General features: G+C 38.7%; 1 protein-coding gene across 1 annotated transcript in view; it reads right to left on the reverse strand.

Moving 5' to 3' along the window:
- Positions 1–18,555: 18,555 nt before the first annotated feature.
- Positions 18,556–25,421, reverse strand: part of Tis11 (Tis11 zinc finger protein) — a 59,655-nt gene continuing 52,789 nt past the window's right edge. Inside the window, exon 2 of the mRNA XM_034977230.2 lies at positions 18,556–21,474. Coding sequence (XP_034833121.1) covers positions 20,758–21,474 — 717 coding nt within the window. The 3' untranslated portion in view covers positions 18,556–20,757. The remainder of the gene's footprint in view (positions 21,475–25,421) is intronic.

Genomic DNA, 25,421 nt, shown 5'->3' on the forward strand with positions numbered 1-25,421 from the left:
TGGTTAAATATGTACCACCCACTTGGTAAGTATATTCTTCCTTAATTACACAAATGGTGTACCTACCTAAAGTATTTAGACTATTGGAACGGAAGTCGGGGACAAGAAAATGGAATAAAATTAATGTGGAAATAATATGGTAAGTGTTGAACATTAGTAGGTATACTTAGTACGCGACAGGTTGAAATGGTAATCGGGGAGGGAACGCCCCGCAGACCCGCACAGCCCCCGCACTAAACCGGTGCGGGCGAGCGCGGGTGACGTGCGGGTGTGCGGGGCGTTCCCCCGCCTCATACCCTGATTGTCATCTTAACCTGTCGCGGATTATATGTGTGTAGTTGGCAAACATCCTTTCAAAACTCTGATTGATATGAGGAATGAAACAGCAGCACCTCAAGCACTATCTGTGAACTGGCAACGTGTCCTATCGCAAATTTTTGACGATTTCACTGTACGCTATTTCGTACTCCACAGTGTTACAGTCCGAGACAGGTATCTAGTTTAGAACAAAAATATGAAAAGCACGTAAATAATACGCTAAGTAGTGAACGTGAAGTTCAGACAGACAGTTCATGACAGAGGGAACTTGTAATTCAAAACGTCGAGTCGAACTGTTCTATCTAAAATGATGATGCAATCATATGAAAGAGCGCCATAGCCGCTAATCGAAATGGCTCTTAGGTAGGTAGGTACTTCACTGCTACAAGATAAACTTTTTCACCCTTGAGCAATTAAAACATTACTCCATAAGTCCATAGTTACCTAGTAGCCTACAAAGCCGTGCGGGAATATTTTTATTCACACTAGGTGCGCCGTGCGGCATTGTTGAAGACCATAGTCTTCGAACAGTGCGTGTTGCCAGTGTCGGTCGCTAACTATGGGCCTCATAAGAAAGCTCAGAGTCACTCAGCGGGCGATGGAGAGAGCTATGCTTGGACTTTCTCTACTTGATCAAATCAGAATTATGAGGAGATCCGTAGGAGAACTAGAGTAACCGACATAGCTCAACGGGTTGCGAAGCTGAAGTGGCAATGGGCAGGGCACATAGTTCGTAAAACCGATAAGTGTTGGAGTCCCAAGGTGCTGGAATGGCGTCCTCGCACCGGAAGACAGTGTTGGAAAACCCCCACTAGATAGACGGACTACACCAGACGAGTCGCAGGGAGCCGCTGGATTCAGGCGGCGCAAGACCGTGGCGTGTGGAAGTCCCTACAAGAGACCTATGTCCAGCAGTGGACGTCTATCGCTTGATGATGATGATGATGATGAGTGCGGCAATATAATCGTTGCCACATCAAACAGTTGTGCAATGTGAGGTTCTATACACCATCTACGCCTCTACGCTGCAGTAGACTCTACTGTCTACATTATTCATCCCAAGCTGATGTCGGTACGTACGCGTACGTAGGTAAAGGTATACATTTTCGCGAGTTATGTATGAGTCACCACATTGCCATTGTGACAGAAATCCGACCTCAGTTCTCAGCTCAAACTTACTCATTATCTCACTACACGGAAAAATTAAATCTTCTCGGGTGAAAAAGTTTAAATTTTAATGGTAGTTATCTAGTTGGATGTTATTCACCAGCACTCACTCGATAAATTATGACTCATAGTCAGATCGCAGCTGCAATAATCATACGTAATATACATATTACATATACATATATATTTTATAGTTAATCGATTTATCATACCATAAATAAGTATCTATAGTATATTTATTATTTATCGCATGTGGATATGATGGTTCACGGCCGATGAAGTATCTCATTCGTTACAAATCTATGTACAGAATTATTTTAATTATAGTTAGGTAAGTAAATAATATTATTATAAACTTTTCACTATATATAATATAGTTATGAATTTCCTTATTTTTCATACAGTGTTTACTAAATAATTAGGTAAGTATTAATGATTAGGTGATACTATGAAAAGTTGTTGACTGATAAGTGATAGCAGGCGAAAAATTGTTATATAGCACATCGCCTGATTACGGGCTCGTAATCATACCAGTAGATATATTATGAGCATCATTAATAGAAAAGATCGGATTCATTTAAAATTACAACTTTGACTAAATATTATGGGTTTACAAAAGCAAAAAACCGAAAACCATGGGTAATAAAAAAACCTTTCCTAGGATGTAGCTAAACAAGATAAAAGTTCCTTTTTTCCACGCACATGCAAACTGTGGAATCAACTCTCTTCGGCGGTGTTCCCATTAGATTACAACATGGGGTTATTCAAGGCGCGGACCAACAAATTCCTGAAAGGCCGGCAACGCATTGGCGGTTCCTCTGATGCTGCAAATGTTCATGAGCGGCGGAAATCACTTAACATCAGGTGACCCGTATATGTCACCCGTAATAATAACGAATCGATTGACACCTCATTTATCAAAGAGCTCAGTAGATTTAGGCACTACGGTAGAACCTATATAAATACAAACATACATACATACCTATACATACGTACATACATACATTTTTTATTTTTTTTAAATTTATTATCAAATAAAAATACATACAAATAAAAGCTTAAACTAAAAACACCGAAAAAACCACAGAGGTTTGTCCTCGGTGCCTATCTGCAACGAAGATACCTATTAACTCATTACTTAAAAGAAATAATCTACAGTAGGTATATAACGCGAAGAATCACGATAGAATCACATAAATAGGTATTATAATTATATAGACTGCTAAAATTATAATCATTCCTTTTATCTTTGCCATGTTCGGGTAAAAAACTAAAACAAAATATCTACTTGTAGGTACCTCCAGCAAATCTCCAAACCAACAGTATTTTGATATGTACCTACCTAGGTCCCAAAAATATTATGTTGCACCTATATAGGTAGGTATGTACCCTTTGCACCTTCGTCTAGATTCTAGACAATAGCCAGTATTCAGTAAGTACCGTTGGCCTCACGCTTTGGGAGTTTAGGATCAAAGTGCACTAGTGCAAAGGGAAGTAATTTTGCGCATGTCATTATAGAGACTATACATATTATATTTGCAAATTTATAGTCCTAGATAGGTACATATTAGAGCCAGAAGACTTTCTGGACTCTAGATTAGAATATCTTATTGCCGTCAACAATACCGTCAAAATATTTTTACAAAACCTCATCATGATCATCATCATCAACCGATAGACGTCCACTACTGGACATAGGTCCCTTGTAGGGATTTCCACACGCCACGGTCTTGCGCCGCCTGAATCCAGCGGCTCCCTGCGACCAAGACCTATAAATACTAAAATAATATAAGTATTAGGATCAAAAATAATCAGGTTAGGTATAATCATAATTTGTATGATCAACCCATCGCGCGCCGGCCCACTACTGAGCACAGGTCTTCTCACTGAATGAGAAGGATTTAGGCCATTGTCCACCACATTGGATCAGTGCGGTTTAGCAGACCTCATGCACCTTTGAGAACATTACGAAGAACTCTCAGGTATGCAGGTTTCCTCACGATGTTTGCTTGAAATGCACATAGCTCCAGAAAAGTTAGAGGTGCGTCCCCGGGATCCTATGCGAACCCCTGACCTCACGAATAGGAGGTGGACGTCTTGACCATCAGGTTATCACGGCTTTGTGACTAGACTCGTCCTATGTTGTTACCGTGACCAAAATCGTCAGAATATTATCAATACCCACATAATCAATACCCATCAATACCGATATTATCAATACCCATCAGTACCCACATTATCAATACCCATCAATACCGATATTATCAATACCCATCAATACCAATATTATAAATGCGAAAGTGTGTTTGTTTGTTGGTTTGTCAATTGGCCTTCAATTCAATCACGTCGCAACGGAGCAACAGATCGACGCGATTTTTTGCATATTTAAAGAACTGGTGGCACAGGCTACTTTTTTCAGGATTTTTTAAAATCTAATCCACGCGTACGAAGTCGCCGGCATCGGCTAGTTACCTATAACTTGTAAATAACATTAGTATTAGGATCGAAAATAATCTTAATGTGTCATAGAAAATTGCTATCACAACAGCTTATTAGGTATAGGTTCAAAGACACTCAGACCGATAACCCAAAAAGACAATATTTTAGTTTAAGTGCGATATTAAGATAGTGAAATATTCGCGTACAGTAGGTAGGCACCTACTTAAAAAGTTAATATCTACTTTAAGACATTATATTTATCATTATTTAAATTTACCTACGTAGGCACGTAGTTATATAATTCTCTTTAGGTAGGTACATTTTAGAGTTCCGTACCTCAATAGGAAAAAGAAATTCTTTTGTACAGGCTGTAGGAAGAGGTGTGCTACACACTACTTTCTAAACCAGCGATTTGAGCTGTACTACTTCATTCTTGCTCCGTTGATAATATGTCAGTTAGTTTTTTAATTTATATTATGAACCTAGAGTAGGTACGCCATACGCGACAGATTGAAATGGCAATCGGGGAGGGAACGCCCCGCACACCCGCACTGCCCCTGCGCTAACCAGGTGCGGGCGAGCGCGGGTGACGTGCGGGTGGGCGTCCCCCCGCTTCATACCTCGATTGCCATCTCAACCTGTCTGTCGCGGACAAACCTACTAGCTTTTTAGCTTTTTCCCGCGACATCTTCCGTGTGGATTTAGGTTTTTTCATAGTGGGGGTTTATGTTACAAATAGGTACAAACCAACATGTGAAATCTCAAGTTTCTATACCTACTCAGTTGAGCTGTACTTACATTGACATGTCAGTTATATTATAGACTAGATGATTCCCGCGGCTCTGCCCGCGTGGATTTAGGTTTTCCAAAAATCTCGTGGGAACTCTTACATTTTCCAGATTAAAAATAGCCTATCCGCTCTCGAGATGCAATCTATTTTTTTAAAAATCGTCAAAACTGGTTGAACGAATGGGTTGTGAAAAGCTAGCAGACAGACAGACAGAAACACTTTGGCATTTATGATATTAAAATATTTAATATAAAAGTATATTTTAATATTATAATGAAATATATAATAATATATTAAAATATATAATGGTATGGAAGTATGGATTGTTATTACGAGTAAGTTTCATATTCAGCAGACTGCAGCGGAATCCGATATCGGCTTATGTGGGTTAAACTTGATAACGAACCAGACTCGCTAATAAAATTAAATTCATTTACGCACGTCCAAACTATAATGTTACATTAAGCTTACCGCACAATGGCCTGGATTCCTGGTACGCTGAAGTCGGTTATATTTAATTTTTGTATTGCCTGATGCCTCATGCCTGTCAGGTATTAAGTATTCTGTTGTACTTTCAAGCTGTCAGCGTTGTCAGCGTCAAAGTGTTATATACTTATAGAGAGAGAGAGAGCCAGCGCGTGCCAGACCTTCCTTATTGTATAAAAACTGAAAGTTCCTCTGCGTATTGTCCCCAACACTGGGAGGAACGCTTGTTTGGATCATGGTGGCTTTGGAAGATGACAGATCATAAAGGTGTAATAAATCAGAAATGAGGAGCTCCGTAGGAAAACCGGAGTAACTGACGTAGCTCAGCGGGTTGCGAAGCAGAAGTGGCAATGGACAGAGCACATTAGCTCGAAAAACAGATAAGCGTTGGGGTCCCAAGGTGCGCTAGAATGACGATTGACGACCTCGCACCGGAAAGCGCAGCATTTGAAGACTCTCTCAAGGTGGACAGACGACATCAATTGAGTCGCAGGGAGCCAGGCAAGCAGCGCCAAACCGTGGCCTTTGGAAGTCCCTACAAGAGACCTATCCAGCAGTGGATGTCTATCGGCTGATAATGATGATGACAAATAATATCTATCCCGGCTGTACTCACGTGTCTAGTCGACGTTAGCTTAGATTTATAATGGAACCGCACATACAACCGCCGATTTATAACGGAACTAAACGCTAAATTGATAATGATTCAAAATCAAAGCTATTACCTACATCAACTTTGGTTCAGCAGTCGACTGCTTAGTTTTGGAAAGGTAACAATCGAGAAACAGTTATTGCTATGCCATCTATGCACTATGATGCGGTTTGCGCTTACCTTTACAATGCATCAGACTCTTTGATAAGCAATAAGAAATGCTATCTCGAAGATGCAGCAGTGAAATTTGTAGTAAATACTAAATATACTTGCTAATTTATGCATTATTTTCATTTTAGTAAGTAGGTACAATTTTAGAATCAAGACCGTTCTTGAAACAAGTGAAGGTCGTTCAAAGTCAATAATAGGTATTTCGCGATTAACCTCAAATAACCTTTGCTTTTTCGAATAGTAATTGGGAGTGATTCATTTTCGAATTACGCGGAAAATAAGTCACGGTTTGTCTTGTGAATAATTGCCTTTATTTATGATGTTATTTTTTCGAATTAATAAAAAGAAGAAACTTGACTACAGGCACTACAGTCTAGGACGTAGGTACTCCAGTAAGTTGTTTGATGGCCTCCCTAGTGCAGTGGTGAGCGTTGAGGTCTTATAAATGGGAGGCCCGTGGTTTGATTCCCGGCAGGGGGAATTTGGGAATTCATAATTTCTAAATTGTCTCTGGTCTGGTCTAAGGCTGTTGCTATAGTTACCGCCCTACTGGCAAAGTCGTGCCGCCAAGCGATTTAGCGTTCCGGTACGATGCCGTGTAGAAACAGGGTGTAATAAAAACCGCCACATCCCTACCAAGTTAGCCTGCTACCAATTCTGCATCAACTTCACTTACCATCAGGATCGTAGTCAAGGGCTAAATAGTAATGGAATAAATAAATAAAAATAGTTAATCTACGTAGGTATACACTAATTAGGGAGGCAATTTTGCCAAATATCACATAGATATCTAATAATATGCCAAACTCAACCGTATCAAAGATAATATATTCTTTGACCGTATAGAACGCGACAAGTCGAGATGGCAATCGGGGTGGGGATGCCCCGCACACCCGCACAGCCCTAGTGCTAACCCGGTGCGAGATAGAGCAAGAGACATGCGTGTGTGCGGGGCGTCTCCCCGTCTCATACCCCGATTGTCATCTCGACTTGTCGCGTACGAGATATTGTTCATCCATTTTATACCTACATGTTTTTTATTTTTCTTTCAAAACCAAACTAGATTTTCGCTAGACTTTTCTCTACAATTCTGCATTTGTAAATGTCAAGATAACAAAACAGTTAATCAGGAATATCATTAAACTAGCTTATGCTCGCGACTTCGTCCGCGTGGACTACATAAATTTCAAAGCCCTATTTCACCCCCTTAGGGGTTGAATTTTCAATAATCCTTTCTTAGCGGATGCCTACGTCATGATAGCTATCTGCATGCCAAATTTCAGCCCGATCCGCCCAGTAGTTCGGGCTGTGCGTTGATAGATCAGTCAGTCAGTCAGTCAGTCAGTCAGTCAGTCAGTCAGTCAGTCAGTCAGTCAGTCAGTCACCTTTTCTTTTTATATATTTAGATTAATTGGCAATATTCGTTTTTAATTTCGATGACTATAAAAATAAATGATTTAGGTGCCTTTATTAAGGTCAATCAACTTTCAAGTTATTTCTTGTGCAGAGCAATACCTATCCAAGAAGTTGAGTCAGTGTATGATTAAACTTTGCAATGTGACAAGTGTTGCCAACAGTATGTGCTTAACTTATTATTATTTATTACTAGAACTACCGATAAGTCGAGAGAGGTTTTATTTTCTAAAATAAGTATGTAAAGATAAAAATAAGTAACTTAGTAAAAAGTAACTCTATTATATCTCTAAACAAAAAATATAGGTACTTAGATAAAATATTAAGTAGGTATGATAATAAAAATTAATGGCCGTTGGAAAAACGGACTTTTAAATATGTTCGCAATCAATTAATATAAGTAAATGCCAACTTTTTACGTGGTCAAAGCAATAAAGTGCAATTCAAGCTTTGCTGATTTTAATGACATAATCAGTAAAGTATAGCAACACCGAATAGGTACCTTGCCGGTGCTCAGCGAACGAGAACTGAACTGGATCCATTAACTTTTATTTGGTTTTGCTTTTTTTATTCCACGTAAGTCGATGTGCCATCGCTGATCTTGGAAACTATACGATTTTATGGCACGCGTGGTTTGCAATCAAAGATGATTCGGAATCGGGCCCTGTATTTAATAAAACTTTATGATAAACTAGCTTATGCTCACGATTTCGTCTGCGTGGACTACAACAATTTTAAACCCCTATTTTTGGGATTGAATGTTCAAAAATCCTTTCTTAGCGGATGCCTATACGTCATAATAGCTATCTGCACGCCCGATCCGTCCAGTAGTTTGAGCTGTGCGTTGATAGATCAGTCAGTCACCTTTTCCTTTTATACATTTAGACAATATACTTACTTACATGTACCTTATTTATTTATATCTATTTATTATACCAGATGATACCCGCGACTTCGTGGTGGTAAATTGTTTTAACAAATTACCTATTCAAAAACACTTGTAAAAGTTTATTTGAATAACCAATCTTTCCATTATATTCCATTCGTCCCCGTGGATTTAGGTTTTTAAAATCCCTATGGAACTCATTGATTTTCCAAGATAAAAGGTACCTATACCAAAGATACCTTTTTCCGTCTCCGTCTATAGAAAAGTAATCCTACTAATACCTATTATAAATGTGAAAGTGTGGATGTTTGAATGTTTGTTACTCAATCACGCAAAAACGGCTGAACGGATTTGGATGAAATTTGGAATGGAGATAGATTATACCCTGGAGAGTGACAAAGGCAACTTTTTGTCCCGGAAAATCAAAGAGTGCCGGGATTTTTAAAAACCTAATTTCACGCGGACGAAGTCGCGGGCATCAGCTAGTAAAAATATAAATGTGGAACGCAACGTGCGTAGACACATTGTCCCCGTGTCATATCAGGGAGACAGCATCAAGACTGCTGCGGCTCCCGCGCAGTAGAAATGGCTGAAAACGGCAAGCGGCGCCAGTATGTCTCTCTTAATCGAGAGTTACATTTTTGTTCCGTTTGCCGTGACCGTGTTACCTGACGTGACCTGACATTCACCTCGATGAATAGCCTCATCTGGTGACAGAAGAGCTGGGTCATTGTTTGTGCAACGGATCAGCCTGGCTGTCCAGTGCGGAAATGCAGCCAGTATTCTTGGCACCATTCCAAGCGGGCATGATTTGTATAGTAATCAGGTAAGGCTAGCTTTAAGTTTTATTTTAATACTTATTTTCAATTTTAAAAAAACAATAAAATAATCTCAAAAATAATAGAAAATAATATTGATGATAATGAATGAACATTTATCAAAATCATTTTAGATTTATGTATTTTTATTAGGTACGCAATCTTTATTCCATAAATAACAGTAGGTACTTTATGATAGTTAATTACCAATTATCATATAACACGAGTATTATGTATATTTATAAAAATGTCTTAGTAATAGCTGAGATTATTTTATTCTAGAATGAGCAACACGCAAAATTAAATAAATAAGGATAAAGTCTGTTTACGTATGCTAATAATAGACTGATTAAAATAAGTTAGTAACTAACTAACTACTTACTATTAGGTTTAACATAATACAATGTTCGGTTTTAGTCTGTCCTTGATATTTCTACATTTGTCTTTGACTTCGTACGCGTGGATTTAGATTGTTAAAAACCCCGTGGGAACTCCTTCATTTTCCGGGATAAAAAGTAGCTTATGTCACTCTTCAGGTGCTAACTATGCCCATGCAAAAAATTACGTCAATCTGTTGCTCTGTTACGACGTGATTGAAGGACAAACCAACAAACCAATAAACCAACAAACAAAATATACACTTTCACATTTATAATATGGGTACTGGGTAGTGATGCGATGAAATACGTGACGGTTGTGTGTCGTGTAGCTTTGTTAAAACAGCGAGCGCAGAGGATCAGCCCAATACTCCAGTTAAGCCACGTTGACCCAAGTCAGTAACTTGGTAAGGGTGGTTGGACAGTCGTGGACGGAATCAGCGACTTCATCGGTCATCCGCGGTACATATTATGTCATTTATAGCCTATGTTAATTGTTACTTCTGGCACAGAATATATAATAGCTTCTGGATAAAGTAGCTTTCTAATGGTGAAAGACCTATTTAAATCGTTTTAGTAGTTTCAGACTTTATCGAACAAACAAAAAAAAAATCTTCCCTCCTTTTAATATTAGTATAGATTTACAACATCTTTTGTGGTGAACCTACGTTTTTGGTACAACCAAACTCTGGCGGCCAAATCGACGATTTAATAATATGGCCAGTAGGACTGCCATATTATGGAATAGCCAGACGCTTCACAATGAAACAAATTCCTGAAAGGCCGGCAACGCATTGGCGGTTCCTCTGGTGCTGCAAATGTTCATGGGCGGCGGTAATCACTTAACAACAGGTGACCCGCCTGCTCTTTTGCTCGCTATTTTTATTTTAAAAATGTGGCTAATTCTAAAATTTAGTGGAGACATAGCTAGAATATTTAATGACTATAAGTAATAAGTAATAAGTAGGTATAGTATGTATGTACAAACTTCTTAGTTAATTGTAGAATGTAGAGTTAGGAAAGATTAACATCTTTTAAGATTTTGATCTAGACTGTGCACAATATGGTTTCCTGCTCAGTTCAGGAAATCATTATTCAATTATTTTATGCAACCGTTACATACGGCGGGTTTTACGTAAATAAAATCACTTCCACTTCTCGCTATGTTGTTACTTGTTAATGCCAGCGATAGTAAATAAGCGATAGGGCTGTGACTTTATGTAAAGTAATGAACATATTCATTACTTTATGTAAAACCGTACTTTATATTTAAAACAGGGTACTTAATAGCTAAAACAGGGTTTAGAAATTTCCTTGAAGTGTAGGTAAAACACTATAAAATTATTAAAATAGGGTATAGAAACTAGAGATTTTGTATGATTTTGCAAATAGTAGGTATTTCTCCATGTAATGTATGAACTATTACACTGTCGTCTTGCTCCTATACGCCACACACTATAGAGTGATCATGGGTCAGAGTAAGTAACCCCTTCCAGAGTTCCAGCCACTTGGCATGTGACTGGGAAGTGAGACAGACGTGCGTGCCGATATTACAGGTGTAAAGGCGTTAAAAAACAGATACTCATACTTACTTAGGTTCCCACTAAGAAAAGTATTTTTAAGAAATTCCATCCAAGTAAGAGCGATTGGTTTTACTAGGTACCTACCTAGAATCATAGACCTTTTCTAGAATCTACCTAATAGAAAACACGTTCACGTTGGTGTCAGAGCATCATAAAGGTCTCAGCTCCCTTTGTGTGTGGGTACTGTCGATTCTATGACGGTAAGAAGAGTTCTTTCAAATTCAAAAACACTTACTTTATGTACCTAGGCCAACTTATTGTGGCTCTCATGACATGTCACGAAGACATTTTATTTACACATTTTATTTATTTTGTACAGTCTTGAATGGAAATCACTCACGGTCGTTTAAACGCTAAGATTTTTATTTATTTTTATGCATAATAGTATTTGATTTGTCGGCAAAATGTCGAAAAAATACGACTGTAATATGGAACCCTCAGTGCGCGAGTCTGACTCTCATTTAGCCGGTTTTTTTCGAACTACATAATTATGTGCCCTGTCCATTGCTACAAAACATACAGTACGTGGTTGCTAAATATAGCCTCACAAAACCTCACAGTCACTCAGCAGGTGATGTAAAGAGCTATGCATGGAGTTTCTCTACGTGGTCAAATCAGAAATGATGAACAGTTTGCAAAGATGAAGTGACAATAAGCAGGGCATACAGTGGAGATAGTAAGTTCATTGAAAAACTAAACAAATAAAATTATTATATAAAAGGTAAATTACGGGATGCCTATTGTTAAGTTTAGAGTTAGAATAGAGTAAAGTTTCCATAATAAGGCTTCCCTTGATACATTGCAATTGAGGTGACAGTTTAATTACATACAACAGTGAATTACAACGAGCATCAAGTTGAATATTTTTTTGAAATCTTTTCTACATTTAGGTAATATCTTGAGCCTCGATATTATAATCAAACGAACTTACCTATAAATTAAGTTATATCCAAATTATGCGAGCAAGCTTCATTCGACGCGATTTGGAGTTTAGTTATATCATCTTAATATTATGTCGAACAAATTGACTTATTTATGAGACTTTCATATAGACAGAACTTAGAAGTTTTACTGAGTTTTCAAAATGATCATTGCAATAATTTTTGATAAGCGGCGATAAATAAATAAAAAAAATTTATTCTGTTACAAGTTAGCCCTTGACTGCGATCTCACCTGATGGTAAGTGATTAAGCAGTCTAAGATGGAAGCAGGCTAACTCAGAAGAGGGTATGGCGGTTTCATTAAACCCCTGATCGGTTTCTACGCGGCATCGTATCGGAACGCTAAATCGATTGGCAGCACGGCTTTGGTGGTAAATAGCCTTCCACCAGACAGACATTAGGTATTGTATACGTAATACGTTTAAACACAGAATATGATGTAAGTAAAGGAAATCTAAAATTGACTGCGAATTTGTGTTAAAGAAACAACACAATCCAATATAGCCTCAATAGCTCAACCGGTATATGAGTGGACTGAAAACCGAAAGGTCGACGGTTCAAATCCCGCCCGTTGCACTATTGTCGCACCTACTCCTAGCACAAGCTTGACGCTTAATTGGAGAGGAAAGGGGAATATTAGTCATTTAATATGGCTAATATTCTTATTAAAAAAAAAAAATTGAAGTAAATTCTTGTTGCTAATACAACAACGCAGGGCGATGTTTGGTAAATTACGTTCGTGTGTGTTTTCAATGAGTGTTTTTGTTACGTAAAGCCTACGATACGCTGCGTATCTTTACGAGCCTTTGTCTCGATTGCTGCCAAGCGTATTGGTCGAGTACAATCGCATATAAAATAACAACACCTGGATAATTGAAAAGAGCCGTGATAGCCTAGTGGTTAACGTCCGCCTCCTATTCAGGAGGTCGGGGGCCATCCAGGGCACATCAAACCTCTAGGCTTTTACTTTTCGGAGCTATGTGCGTTTTAAGCAAGTAAATATCACTTGATTTAACAGTGAATGAAAAAACGTAAGGTAAACCTGCTCGCCTGAGACTACTCCACAATGTTCACAAAGATATGTGAAGTCTGCCAATACGCATTTGGCCAGCATGGTAGACTATGGCCAAACCCTTTTCATTCTGAGAAGAGACCCGTGCTCAGTAGTGAGCCGGTGATGATGATGATGATAGTTGAAACTGACAGCCACTATGAGGCTTCTGAGTCTCGATGGTTATAAATTATGTTTCAATATGGTCCATGTTGCTTGAAGCAGTTCTGGTTTGCATTTGTTCTCCAACAGCGCCCTCCTGTCAATGTCATTCAAGTGCCAAGAGAGCCTTGTCGCACTGTAGTCTCCTATTTATTTTGGTAAGTTTTGTTTTCGTTCACGACAGTACATGCGTTGGCAGTAAAAATTATATCGCCGTCAGCCGGTAGCGGGTCACTCGCCGGAGCGATACGCTCAATACATGTATTGCTTATATGAATTTTATACTGTGTCAACTATTATGATGTTTATGGAATTTTTGCAAATCACTGTGAGGAGAGAAATACTTGAGGAGATAATACATATACATAAATATATTAATAGTTGATCGCTGACAATGCGCACTGCCGGATAACTCTCTTTTCAGTTTGTCGCAATGACAAGAGATATTAAAGAAAAACTCGCTCAGCGACGTTCTCTTGGCAGTCAAAATACTCGCGCAGTTTGGATCGACCGTCGCGTCGCACTCGCACACTCGCTCATAGGCCAGCGACAAAACTATCTCAACTACACACTCGCTTCTCATCGCTCATCAACTCGTTTCTACATAGTATGTAGCTCAACTCGTTCCTTGCTAATCGTCGGCGGTCGGACAACTGCCTTACTTGTTTAACTATATATTTAAAAAGGAAAAAGTGATTGACTAACTGATTTATCAACGCACAGCTCAAACTACTGGACGGATCGGGCTGAGATTTGGCATGCAAATAGCTATTATGACGTAGACATCCGCTAAGAATGGATTTTTGAAAATTCAACCCCTAAGGGAGTAAATTAGAGGTTTGAAATTGGTGTAGTCCACGCGAACGAAGTCGCGGGAATAAGCTAATGGTATATTAAGTGCCTTATATCTACTGAACTTTTTGTGGCGTAGAATTCAACTAGTGTTCTACAAAAAAACAAACTTCGTAAATCGTAAAAAGTTATCATTTCCATATGCCCTTCAACTAATCCCATAAATAAATACGGAACAACCGGTTTTTGCTTCGAAGCGTATGCAAATTGTGGGATTTCCTTTTTTACATGTACCCTTGAAAACGTGACTTTCTAATTATTGCGAAGTATCAACAATGTAAAAGGCTCGCCTGGATTGGAGGTCGCACTTTTTAGCGCCCAATAAATCCTGAGCCCTAGTGTAATTACTATTCCAGTTAAGGTTTCTTCATCCGTGCTTTTCCATACAAACGTATTACGTCGGTTATTCTATTATTGTTTTTTTTTATGTTTATTTGAATCATGGTAGCGTTGGGAGATACAAGTAAATAAAGGTGTAAAAAATCTTATGTCAAAGTATAAAGTCTATTTTTTATATTTTCTTCAGAATAGTATTACAAATCACGTCATCCATTGCAAGACACTTAAGTATCATGGCAACTCCCTGCCAGACACCCTTAGATTTTAAAAGTTTAAGTACTTAGTACTCAGTCTATAAGCCAGTTATCGATTTAACTTCATCATTTACGCTCAAGCATAAGCAATAGCATACTTAACAAAATTATATTTATTTTGACTTTTGAAATATCTCTCATTGAGAGTATTCTTAAAAGTTAACTCAGTCTGAAGGGCCAAAAATCAAAATTATCAGTAAGTAGATATAGCTAAGCTTGTTTTTAGTGTCTAAGCTATTACCAAGTCAAGGTCAAAGATTTGACATAGGTAACCTATTGTCGCGAGACCCGCATAATGTACGGATCTGTACGGATGCACTGCATGTACCCCTTTGTTTCTTTTGTACTGACCCCTTTTATAATCCTTCCCCTAGATATCTTCGTATACTTTATACTCGTATTCCAAGAATCTGATCGACTATAACTACTCTGTAAAGATACTCTGTACATCTACTGATGTGAATATACCTAGCATAGTTCTTAGTATGCTAGATTTATTCACATTAGATGTACCTAACACCAGTGGCGTGCAGGTGATAAAGGCATAAATGCACTGCTTACCCCAGTTGTAATAGCTCAATGCATATTTTTCATTATGACCTGCCAGTAAACAGGTTCCTACCTAACTAATGCCTACCCTGGCTTCAAACACTGTGCACGCCACTGCCTAACACATATTGTTACGCCAACAAGTATATACCTTCCTAGTAGTTTCGGTTTTTTAAAATCCCGAGGATAGATAGTCTTCGATTCTCCGAAAAGTAGTCGAAATTCTTCTCCGGGTAGCAAGCTATCTTTATGTACTGCTAAAGAATTCACGACTTCTTCGCTGTGGATTCAGGTTTGTTAAAAATCCCGTGGCTACTTTTTGACTTAGCGGTGATGTTAACTTTTTACGAAACATCAAATACAATTAAACGGAGGCCGTAAAAAGTCAGCAAATAGACAGACAAACGCATTTTCGTATTGATAATAATATGTATTGGGGTATCACTTCCCATAATATAAATGTGAAAGTGTGATTGTTTGTTGGTTTGTCCTTCAATCACGACGCAACAGATCAATGGATCGACGTGATTTTTGCATGGTAGTTAAAGACCTGGAGAGTGACATAGGCTATTTTTATTCCGGAAAATCAAAGAGTTCCCGCAGGATTTTTAAATATCTAAATACAAGCAGAACGTAGTCGCGGGCATCAGCTAGTTTCTACATAAATAGTTCATCTATCACAGCTACACTAGTTTAGGAACTCTGGGTTGGATCTTACAAGTTATCTAATCGTTGTTAGCTGTACAAATATTAGATAATGACTGTTAAGTGTTATCACACCCAGCAGCAATTATTGTTATCACTGTACTAACACTGCGCCTCGTATTTGCTTTCTTGGCTTGATATGTGACAGATACGAGGATTGACATACCGACTAAAAGGGTATGGTTTTTAAGAGTTCATGTATCTACTTACTTTAAAAGTATGTTTTTGAGATCTGTGTTAATATCGTCTTCCCCTCAATCGATGCATTGGGCAATGCCAGATTTGGGTCTACTACCTTGACCAGCGGAGTGATTTGTGAAGAGTGTCCTACGCTGAATGACAGCCATGATAGAATAGATAGAAGAATAGATAGTCAAACCCAAAAAGTATCTAAGAGCTGGTGCTGATTTATTTGGTTTCTAAACCGTGAACAATTTGTTTAGGTTCTGCCAAGGCCGCCTTATCTCCGTGTCGGATTACTAGAGTGGCCGACGCAGCTCCAGGAATTGAAATCCGACGCCTAATAAAATGTATTAGTAAGCGGTTTGGTACAAACAACATTTACCAGGCTTGCGCAATATGATATGCATGTTTTTCGTTTAGGAAGGGTACCTACGTGTGGGGACCTACTTACTTTATATACCTAGTTGACTAGCTGAATGGACGCGACTTCCTTTGCTTTCTGTGGACTAGTGTTTTTCTGAGTTAGCTGCTAAGAGCCGGCAAGAAATATTGTAAATCGACCTTTAGAACTTTAGACAACGCTCTACAAAACCGCTATCTCTTTCTAAAAGTCGATGTACAATATTTTACTGTACAGTACTGTAGATACCCACGAGAGCTCACGAAATCACCTTGCACTCTATGCCGTACTACAGTCGTATTTTTCGACATTTTGAAAGAAACGACCGTTATTTTGGAGTACCATTTGACATTTATTTTTAATCCATTGAAGGTTTTCTACAAAACATATTTTAATATCACTCAGTAGTAAAGCAGCAATGCAGAACCAACCAATGTCAAATGAGTTCGGTGGCTATCATTCAGTGTTGAACACTGATTTAGCGAATCACCACACAGATCGCAACGCAGTTTGTTATTAGGCATTTCGGGTGGTGTATAATCCGCGACAGGTCGAGATAGCAATGCTCCCATTGCACCAATGCACCCATGCTCGCCCGCACCAGGTTACCGCGGAGGCTGTGCGGGTGTGCGGGGTCCCTACCCGATTGCTATTTCAATCTGTTGCGTACTATAGATCCTTATTAGGGCTAGGAATCTTTTAGTTTAGTAAATAGTAAAATACATACTTTCTAACTCACCTCGGCTTCGCACGTAGCTACATACAAGATGAAAAGGCTCATTTTTCATGGTTAGGAAAAAATTCCCTGAATTTTTTCTCGTATTTCGGCTCCACGGGAATTTGCACGGATATTACCAACTATTCAGATATAGTCGCCAACGCACTCCTTTCTCAACATATTTACGTAAGTGTCGAGTAAAAAATTCCATACTAAGCAAGTTGCGAAATAAGTATCCGGGTTCATGTTGCACGTAGGTAGTAAAAATGCAAAGTATTAAAAACTAGCCAATTCCCGCGACTTCGTCCGCGTGCACTACACAAATTTCAAACCCCTATTTTACTACCTTAAGAGTTGCATATTCAAAAATCCTTTCATAGCGAATGTCTATGTGTAGAGCAGAGCGAGACCAATAATTAATCTATGGTCCATGTCATAATAGCTTTGTGCGTTGTTAGATCAGTCAGTCAGCTTTTCCTTTTATATATTTAGACAAACTGCAAGCAACAAATGAGGGTCAGAGTGCACGACCTCTTTAGCTCCTATACCTTTCTTGCACTGCACTGTAGATATTTGGTCAAACAACTTATAATCTCTAGGTGGTTTACCTAATTAGTTTTTCGGTTCGGTTTATACCTTTCTAGTATTATTTCAGTGGTCCCAATTCTGTTGTACACGAATGATACGCTAAAATAATATATTCCTATCCCTTTCATAATGCTCCTTGCGGAAAAGGATGCCACAACGCTCTATCCTCGGAAAGAAGTCAGCATTAGCTACGTTAGTATTTTTGAGGTATTATTATAATATATTCTGTGGCATAGCGCTCTCTCTGTAACGTAATCCCATACAAATGATAGAGCCAAATATCTCAGTGGGCGGAAACCATTTTGAGACACTATCCAATCACAAACATGTTTTCCATAAACAATTTCAAAATTCAATTCGAAAATGTTTACAAAAAACATTCGAAATTTAATTTGAAAACATAGTTTCGTTTGTGATTGTTTGGTGCCTCAAAATGGTTAACGCACACTGAGATTTTTGGCTCTGTCATTTGTGTGATTACGTATCAGAGAGAGCTATACTAACTTCTACCCGTGGATTTAGGTATCTCAATTTAGTTTAGTTTAGAGAGTTGTGTACATCAGAATTAGGCTTTCTTTTTTAGATCAGCTGCATCTGTTTCAAATATTTGATTCCAATTTAATTCAAAATTAGGCTGAATGCAACTTAAATAACACAAGGTGGAGGAAAAAGGTAGGTTTGGGAAGCGAGGTCAAAAAACAAAAATAAAAAGAAATATTTAACATATTTTGGGTATAATTCAATAAAAAATGCTGATGGAAATAAGGAAAACTTACAAGAAAATGTCATAAACAAGCCTTAATTTTTTGTCCGTAAGAAAAAAAGAGAAGTCAATTTTTTTGGAAGATTAACTTACAAATGAAATTAAATAAAAAATTAAATACTTAATTACAACTGACATAGGTACTATAGTATTTAAACTAATGCTTGTTATATTAAATGACTCATGATAATATATTACTAACATTAAGTTACAAGTAATCGTTGTACTTGAAAACGAACATTTCGATCGTTTTAAATACAAAAGAAATTAAATAAATCAGCTTTAATGGTTTATAATTCGTAATGAACTGATAATAAATAATATTCGCGAACTTTATGAAAAAAACGCTTAAAACTAAACTTAACATTAGGTACAAAATTATTATCTGCGTAAACCATGCAACTTTCTTTGAGGTGGAGAAAACTGAAACTAAATAGAAAATACTTCAACAAAACAAAATACATAATACCACCATCTCGGTTTGGTCTGCTTATAAGTTAAGAAAGAAAAACCACTATGGTTTCGAATGTTTTATTAATTGTACAAAAGTCTTAGCTCTGACATGTAAAAAAATACTTTACTCGAGGTCAGGAGAACTACTTCTTCCTGGTAAGTCTCAAAAGCGTATCTGGCTGGTTCTATCAGAATTTCTCCTAATCAAATATTGGTCCCTTAAAACATTAAACTTTGTTATATAAATATTACAAAATATCACACTTTAAATTCAAAACTATTCTACGTCGAAGCAAATCACTTAGCTCTGTCAAAGTACAAAAAGTAATAACTGCGACAATTCGAATATTATATTATTAAAGAGACAATAAATAAAAATAATCAATATCTCGATTATTTGTCAAAGTACTAAAGTAGTAACTGCGCCAATTTGAATATTATATTCAAAAGAAACAATAAATAAAAATCATTCTATCTCGATCAACTAAAAATTAAATATTATAATCGATTTATTTGTTAAAATGTAAAAGGCACTCATTTGGAGGGCCCGCGCGGACGCGGCGTGGAAGCGCGGGGGGGAGGGCCGGCCGACGGGCCCCTGTCGATATGCTTCATATACTATTGTCGTCACTATATCTCTATACATACAGGTATATCGGTGTACGGAGTCTCGGGAGAACGACGGGCTTATTCGGATACCTGTCATTTTTTGCGTGCGTTGCGTTCGAGCGCGATCTCGTCAACCGCTGGAGCGAGAGAGAGCCGAGAGCGGTCGCGAGGACGAAAAAAACAATCACCAAAACTTCAAAACAGGTTTAAGAGCTCGCCGCGCTCGTTCGACGCAAAAAGGAAAAATCCTCGCAGACGTGCCGCTGGAGGCGGCGCGCCGCAGGATCTTTCCGATGCTTCTTAAATGAGCTTCGGATTGTTGATACTAGCGGTGATGTCGGCCTCAGATTGTCGGGATTGCACTGACAGTAGGACTAAGATTTGTTTAAGCTGATAGTTGATTAAAACAATGTAGTTCATAAGCCCGTCTGTCTCCTAAGCTCCATCGGCGTCGCTTCGGCTGATTCCTCGTGTAGGCATCGTCGAGAGGAATCAGTCGAGCCGAGGTCTGTAACGAGCACCGTCCCGTCGACGCGTGCCTCGTCCGTATGCGGTGTGGCATCGCAACTACAAAATAATAATTAAAGTTAAAGAGACTCGAAATAAATAATAAATTATTATCTTATATCCTTAAAAATAGATCACGAGCGCCTTCTCGCGGTACGGTACCGAGCGCGGATAGGCAGTATGAAATAAATAAAATGTTACTATAAGCTAACTTTACAGAGGCCACCGCTCGGCGGAGGATCGCATCGGGAAGACTTCCGCGAGCTACATAATAAATATCTAATAATATAAGGTGTCATTTACAAGTGCGTGCCGATAACTAAAAAGATGTATAACTACTATATATTCACACCGCAAACTTTCGAGACGCCAGTGTACACTTGTTTAACTTTACAATATTACAAGGCGTAGTAAGAGCATCGGTAAACTGGAGATCATTCGTTGAGCGGGTGTGGGCGCGAGGCGCGTCGAGCGGGACGCCGCTCGGGCGCGGCTGGAAGACGTCGAAGAGGCACGAAGGTGACGGACGATCCTTATACGCTACGCTCGGTTCTTTGACTTAGGACTAGGCGATCACTCGCGCTTAGGCGATCACGAGATCGCCGAACGCAGAAGAGAGGCGATTGAAGACGGGCAGCCGCTCCTCCTCTAGCTCGGGCGAGTGCGTGCGGCGGAACGCGAAGGAGGTTGCATGTGCGGGCGGCGACATCGCTGGCGGGGAATGCGGTGCTAGAGGGGATTGTGGAGTCAACGGCGAATGCGGCGACCTGGGCGAGCGGGAGCCGTCGCTCATGTAGGACGCGAGAGAGCCACCCGACGATAGAGATGCCAGAGATCCGCCCGGCGAGGATGGCTCGCGACGTCTTGCTTCTTCGGCGTTGTGAACGAAGTGGCAGCGTGGGCCGTACGGGCAGAACCCCACGGAGTGGAAAGTGCGGCAGAGCTCTGTCTTGTATTTTGGATGGCGCTGAAGGTTTCGGAGCTCGCGCACGCCATGAGCGAACTGACATTTGTCGCCGTATTTGCAAACACCGGCTTCTTCGAACGGTCGACAGAGTTCGGTCTTGTACCGGCTGGTGGCTGGTGGTGGAGGCGCGGGATCACTGGTGGTACGTTCGAGGCGCCGATGGCCAAGACTCGATAGTAGACCGGCGAGGGCTCGCTGTGCTGGCACGGACGCTGCTCGCGCTAGGACGGGATGCTGATCCCAACCGACGCTGGCAGAAACGTTGGTGGCGCCGACTGCACCGAGCGCGCTACTCAGTGTACCGTTCATCGTCTGCACTGGGCGAGTTTGGTTCTGAAATAGAAAGAAAAGAAAACTAAATTATGTGTTATTTAACAATTTTAAACTTATAAGTTAATTAAAAACGTTAGGTTTCCTTTTATTTTAAAATGTGAAAGTTTAACTTTTATTTCGACCTTTTTCTTTTACAATATTACCCACATATTACCCCACCCTGGTAAAAAAAGAAAGCAATCCCCTGGAACGGTCGGATACCTGCTCTAGCAACAAAAAAAAGGTTCCTATACATTGATTTGGTTTCTCGTCTACCTGCTTAGGCAGCTCTTGGTAATAAATAATAATGGTTTCAACGTTAAATGGTTAATATTTCCAATTAACTGAACCTAAACTGGCACTGTTAGAGCCCCAGGGTGGATCGAATTTTAATGGCTCTAACCAGATAGTGAGGTCGTCTATCGTGAATTATTTATATTTTCTAGTCCGTCGTCCGTATGCGTATGAGGTATCCCAATAATTCTTGTGTCGTTTAAAAATGCTAATGCTTTGGGGAACTTTTGTTTCTTGACGCGTCCGAGTTGAGTGCGAGACATCATCACCATAACAATAGTGGTGTTCACGCAAGAGGTAGTTGACACGAGCGCCGCGCGGCGGCTGCACAATCGCAGTGATTGTACACTATTGTTCGCCAGGCTTCGCGCGTCGCGGCGCAATGAAGAATAATTGTCGCCGAGCCAGCTTTGCGGCCGAGGGGCAACGGTCGACCTGTCGTGTTAAGTAACAGTACTCCCGTAGTGATCGATTCATGATCTATTAGTTACTTGACAACTTATTGAACGTCCTATATTGTTATTCAAATACATACTGGTTTTAACTTTTAAGATAGACAACGTTAAAGGGCATTCCAGATTTTGACAAAAATCCCTGTAATTTTTGGTCAATGCTTAGTTGTGTAAAATATGAAACGACGGTGAGAGTTTATGATAGCTTGATAATGTGCGATTGCTGACTGCGACTGACGACGTCTGAAAGGAATATATGACTTATCGATGAGCATTAAAATGTTTAACTTGATGTACACTAATGTTTCGAGATTTGCATAAAAAAGATTTATCTGGTTGATAGTCAGGTTGGATCAGTGCAAAAAATCTTTTGTTTCAAAACATGTAGAAGATAGTTGATGAGTGCAGAACAACACGAAGGTCGGCGTAGAACGCGACGCGGAACATGGTCACTATACATTATGTATGATAGATCGCATCTCGTATGCGGCGGCCTCAATCGATGTGAATGACATATCATTGTATATTCTATGCGCCTATGCCTCGACCAAAGATCGTAAACACGTAACACTTGTGTTTTAGATTTAGAATACCACGACAAATTACTATACCTCAATATTTGTGTTAGGCCGCTCATGTTTTTCTTGGCATTGTTTTTTTACACATTATTCCTTTGGGATTCTATTAAATCTAGTACAAAAACTTCTCCAAGTATTTCTAAACGGAGTGAAATATATACCTATGTGCTAACTGCTACGTCAATGATTCGTGGATGGTCATGATGATGTGGAAACGAGTTTAATCTGGACTGTTTTCCACATTAAACTCTCGATCGTCATGACCATCCATAACTTTAAAACAGATGTAATTATGAGACATGTTGAACAAGACAGAACATGCCGATTTGTAAGGAACGGAAACCAAAATACAATAATAATAATTTTGTATTGTATGAGTTCAAATTACATTGCCATTTATAAGTACAATTCCTCTTCATCGTTGCTTTCAATAACTTAAACAAATGAAAATTATCTTTAAATAACTAAAAAATTATAGACCTTACTAGGTAGGTCCACAAGTAAGCTGGAAGTTTTATCCGTCTACCTGCCACCCATAAGTTCTATAATATACCTAGTCGCAAGAGTAAGTTTTGCGGTTAGAAGCCAACGGTAGGCAAACAATTACGCACAAATGCTTTTAGCTGAGTATAAATGGCTATTGTTCAGCTGCATGGCAAGAAACCAGACACTTGGTTTGTTTTTTATTTTTCCAGTTTTCTGCAATATAAAAATGGCACTAGAATTATTGTTTTAACTTAAGGCAATCTTTGGATTTTCATATCGGTTTTTTCTTAATTTGCAAGTCAAAGTCAAAGTCAAATCATTTATTCAAAGTAGGTACTATTGTACTCTTTTTGATAGTCGTTGTTGGATTTGTAGTACGATATAGTAGAAAGAATTAATTTAATTTAATTATAAAGGCACACAAAACAGATAATTAATTACGTAAACTTAAAACTAAAGCTACACATTAGTTTAGTTAATTTACATAAGAAGTGTTAAAACTTATTTAGTAACAGAGTTCAAGTTATTTTTATATAGTCTACGTAAGTAGCAGCAAGCTTAAAAACTTTTAATTTTAAAATTAGAGAGTTATTAGAGCGGAACATTGGTTAAGCGCTTTCCATCGGACATTGCGCCGCAACCGAACTCCAGGGAAATTTGTAATCACTGTCGATTTCGAGCGGCCGCGGTCATTGCGTTCGAAACTAAGGGCAATCAGACTTGCGCGGCCACATTACACTGCACTTTGTTATAATAACATGTACCTATTAACTGGAATGTCAGCCACCAGTCATGACGAACCTACGGCCTCCACAGTCCACACGCATGCAGTACTACAAAGCGTTAAGAAAACTGCAATCGACATGAGAACAAATCTATCATCATCCAATTTATAGATTAGGTGAATTATCTTCTAGGCCAACGTGATGCATCTTAGGCCACATCATCACTTCCCATCAGGTGTGATTGGGGTCCAAATGTGTCTCTATAGTGAAGAAAGGTACCTAATAAAATATTTACTTATTAATAGAGAAAACCTACTAGCAAAATTTCAAATTACTAAACCAAGTGATTTGACCTGTGCGTTGATATTATGCCAAGTTATAAAACCTACAGAATTTAAGTTAAGTGTTCATCCTTAAGAAAAATATCTGCGCATATGCATCAATACTAAAACGGCTATAGGCGTATAAGTAGGGTCAGATGTCCAACAATGAAACAGTGGTACACAATAAAACACTGTGAAATCTCTAAAATGCGGCGTTGCCAGATTGTGCAATATATTGCGTTAGGGCACTCTCATGGACCCCCCGCCCTACCCCAGTTTGCATCGGTGTCGCGTGGGAGCAGACGTATTTGCCAGAGTATTTTTAATATTTTCGACAAAAAGTAAGTATTTTCTGCATTCTTTGTAGATTTTTCATTAAATAGTGATTGGAAATTTCATATTTTTCATGATTACCTAACAATAAAGATATTTCATAGATTGACGTGCAATAGATCATATGTTAAAGTGTTACAATTTAGTGAGAAAAAAATTGAGTTTAGTAAAAAAAACCTTGGTAGTCCACAGTGAAACAGTTGCACAATGGACACAATGAAACACTGTTTCAATGTGTACTATCTCGTTTCATTGTGTACCATAACACGTTATAACAATAGGTACAAACATCTTTATTGTAGGTTTATTTCTGTAGGTATGTAAATTTGGTTACAATAAAGAATATTTTACTTTTATTTTACTTAGGTAACATTAATCGATCTTTATTTATTTTTCGTTTAAGATGGCGCGTACTAAAGCCCAAGAAGGTGATAACGTGCTCGTTTTACTGGACGCCAAAAAACTGAAGGTCTACTATGTTAATGATAGACTGATAATGTAGACTGATTAAAGTGAAATTAAGAATAAAACCTTTTGGATTGAACTCAATCGTTTTTTGTCATTTACCCACATTAATCCAAAATGACACAAAATAAGATGAGGCAGACACTATGAATAATTATGTTTCATTGTTGAATTAGTGGTGTTTCATTGCGTACACTACTGTGGACACAATGAAACATTTCCCATTTTTTATTTTTTTATTTATTGCTGATTGATTGCACATTAATTAAAAAAACTATAAATGGCATCTGATAACCAATAAAATTGCCTATA

Source organism: Maniola hyperantus, chromosome 16 (genome assembly GCF_902806685.2).
Source record: "Maniola hyperantus chromosome 16, iAphHyp1.2, whole genome shotgun sequence".
Classification (NCBI taxonomy): Eukaryota; Metazoa; Arthropoda; class Insecta; order Lepidoptera; family Nymphalidae; genus Maniola; species Maniola hyperantus.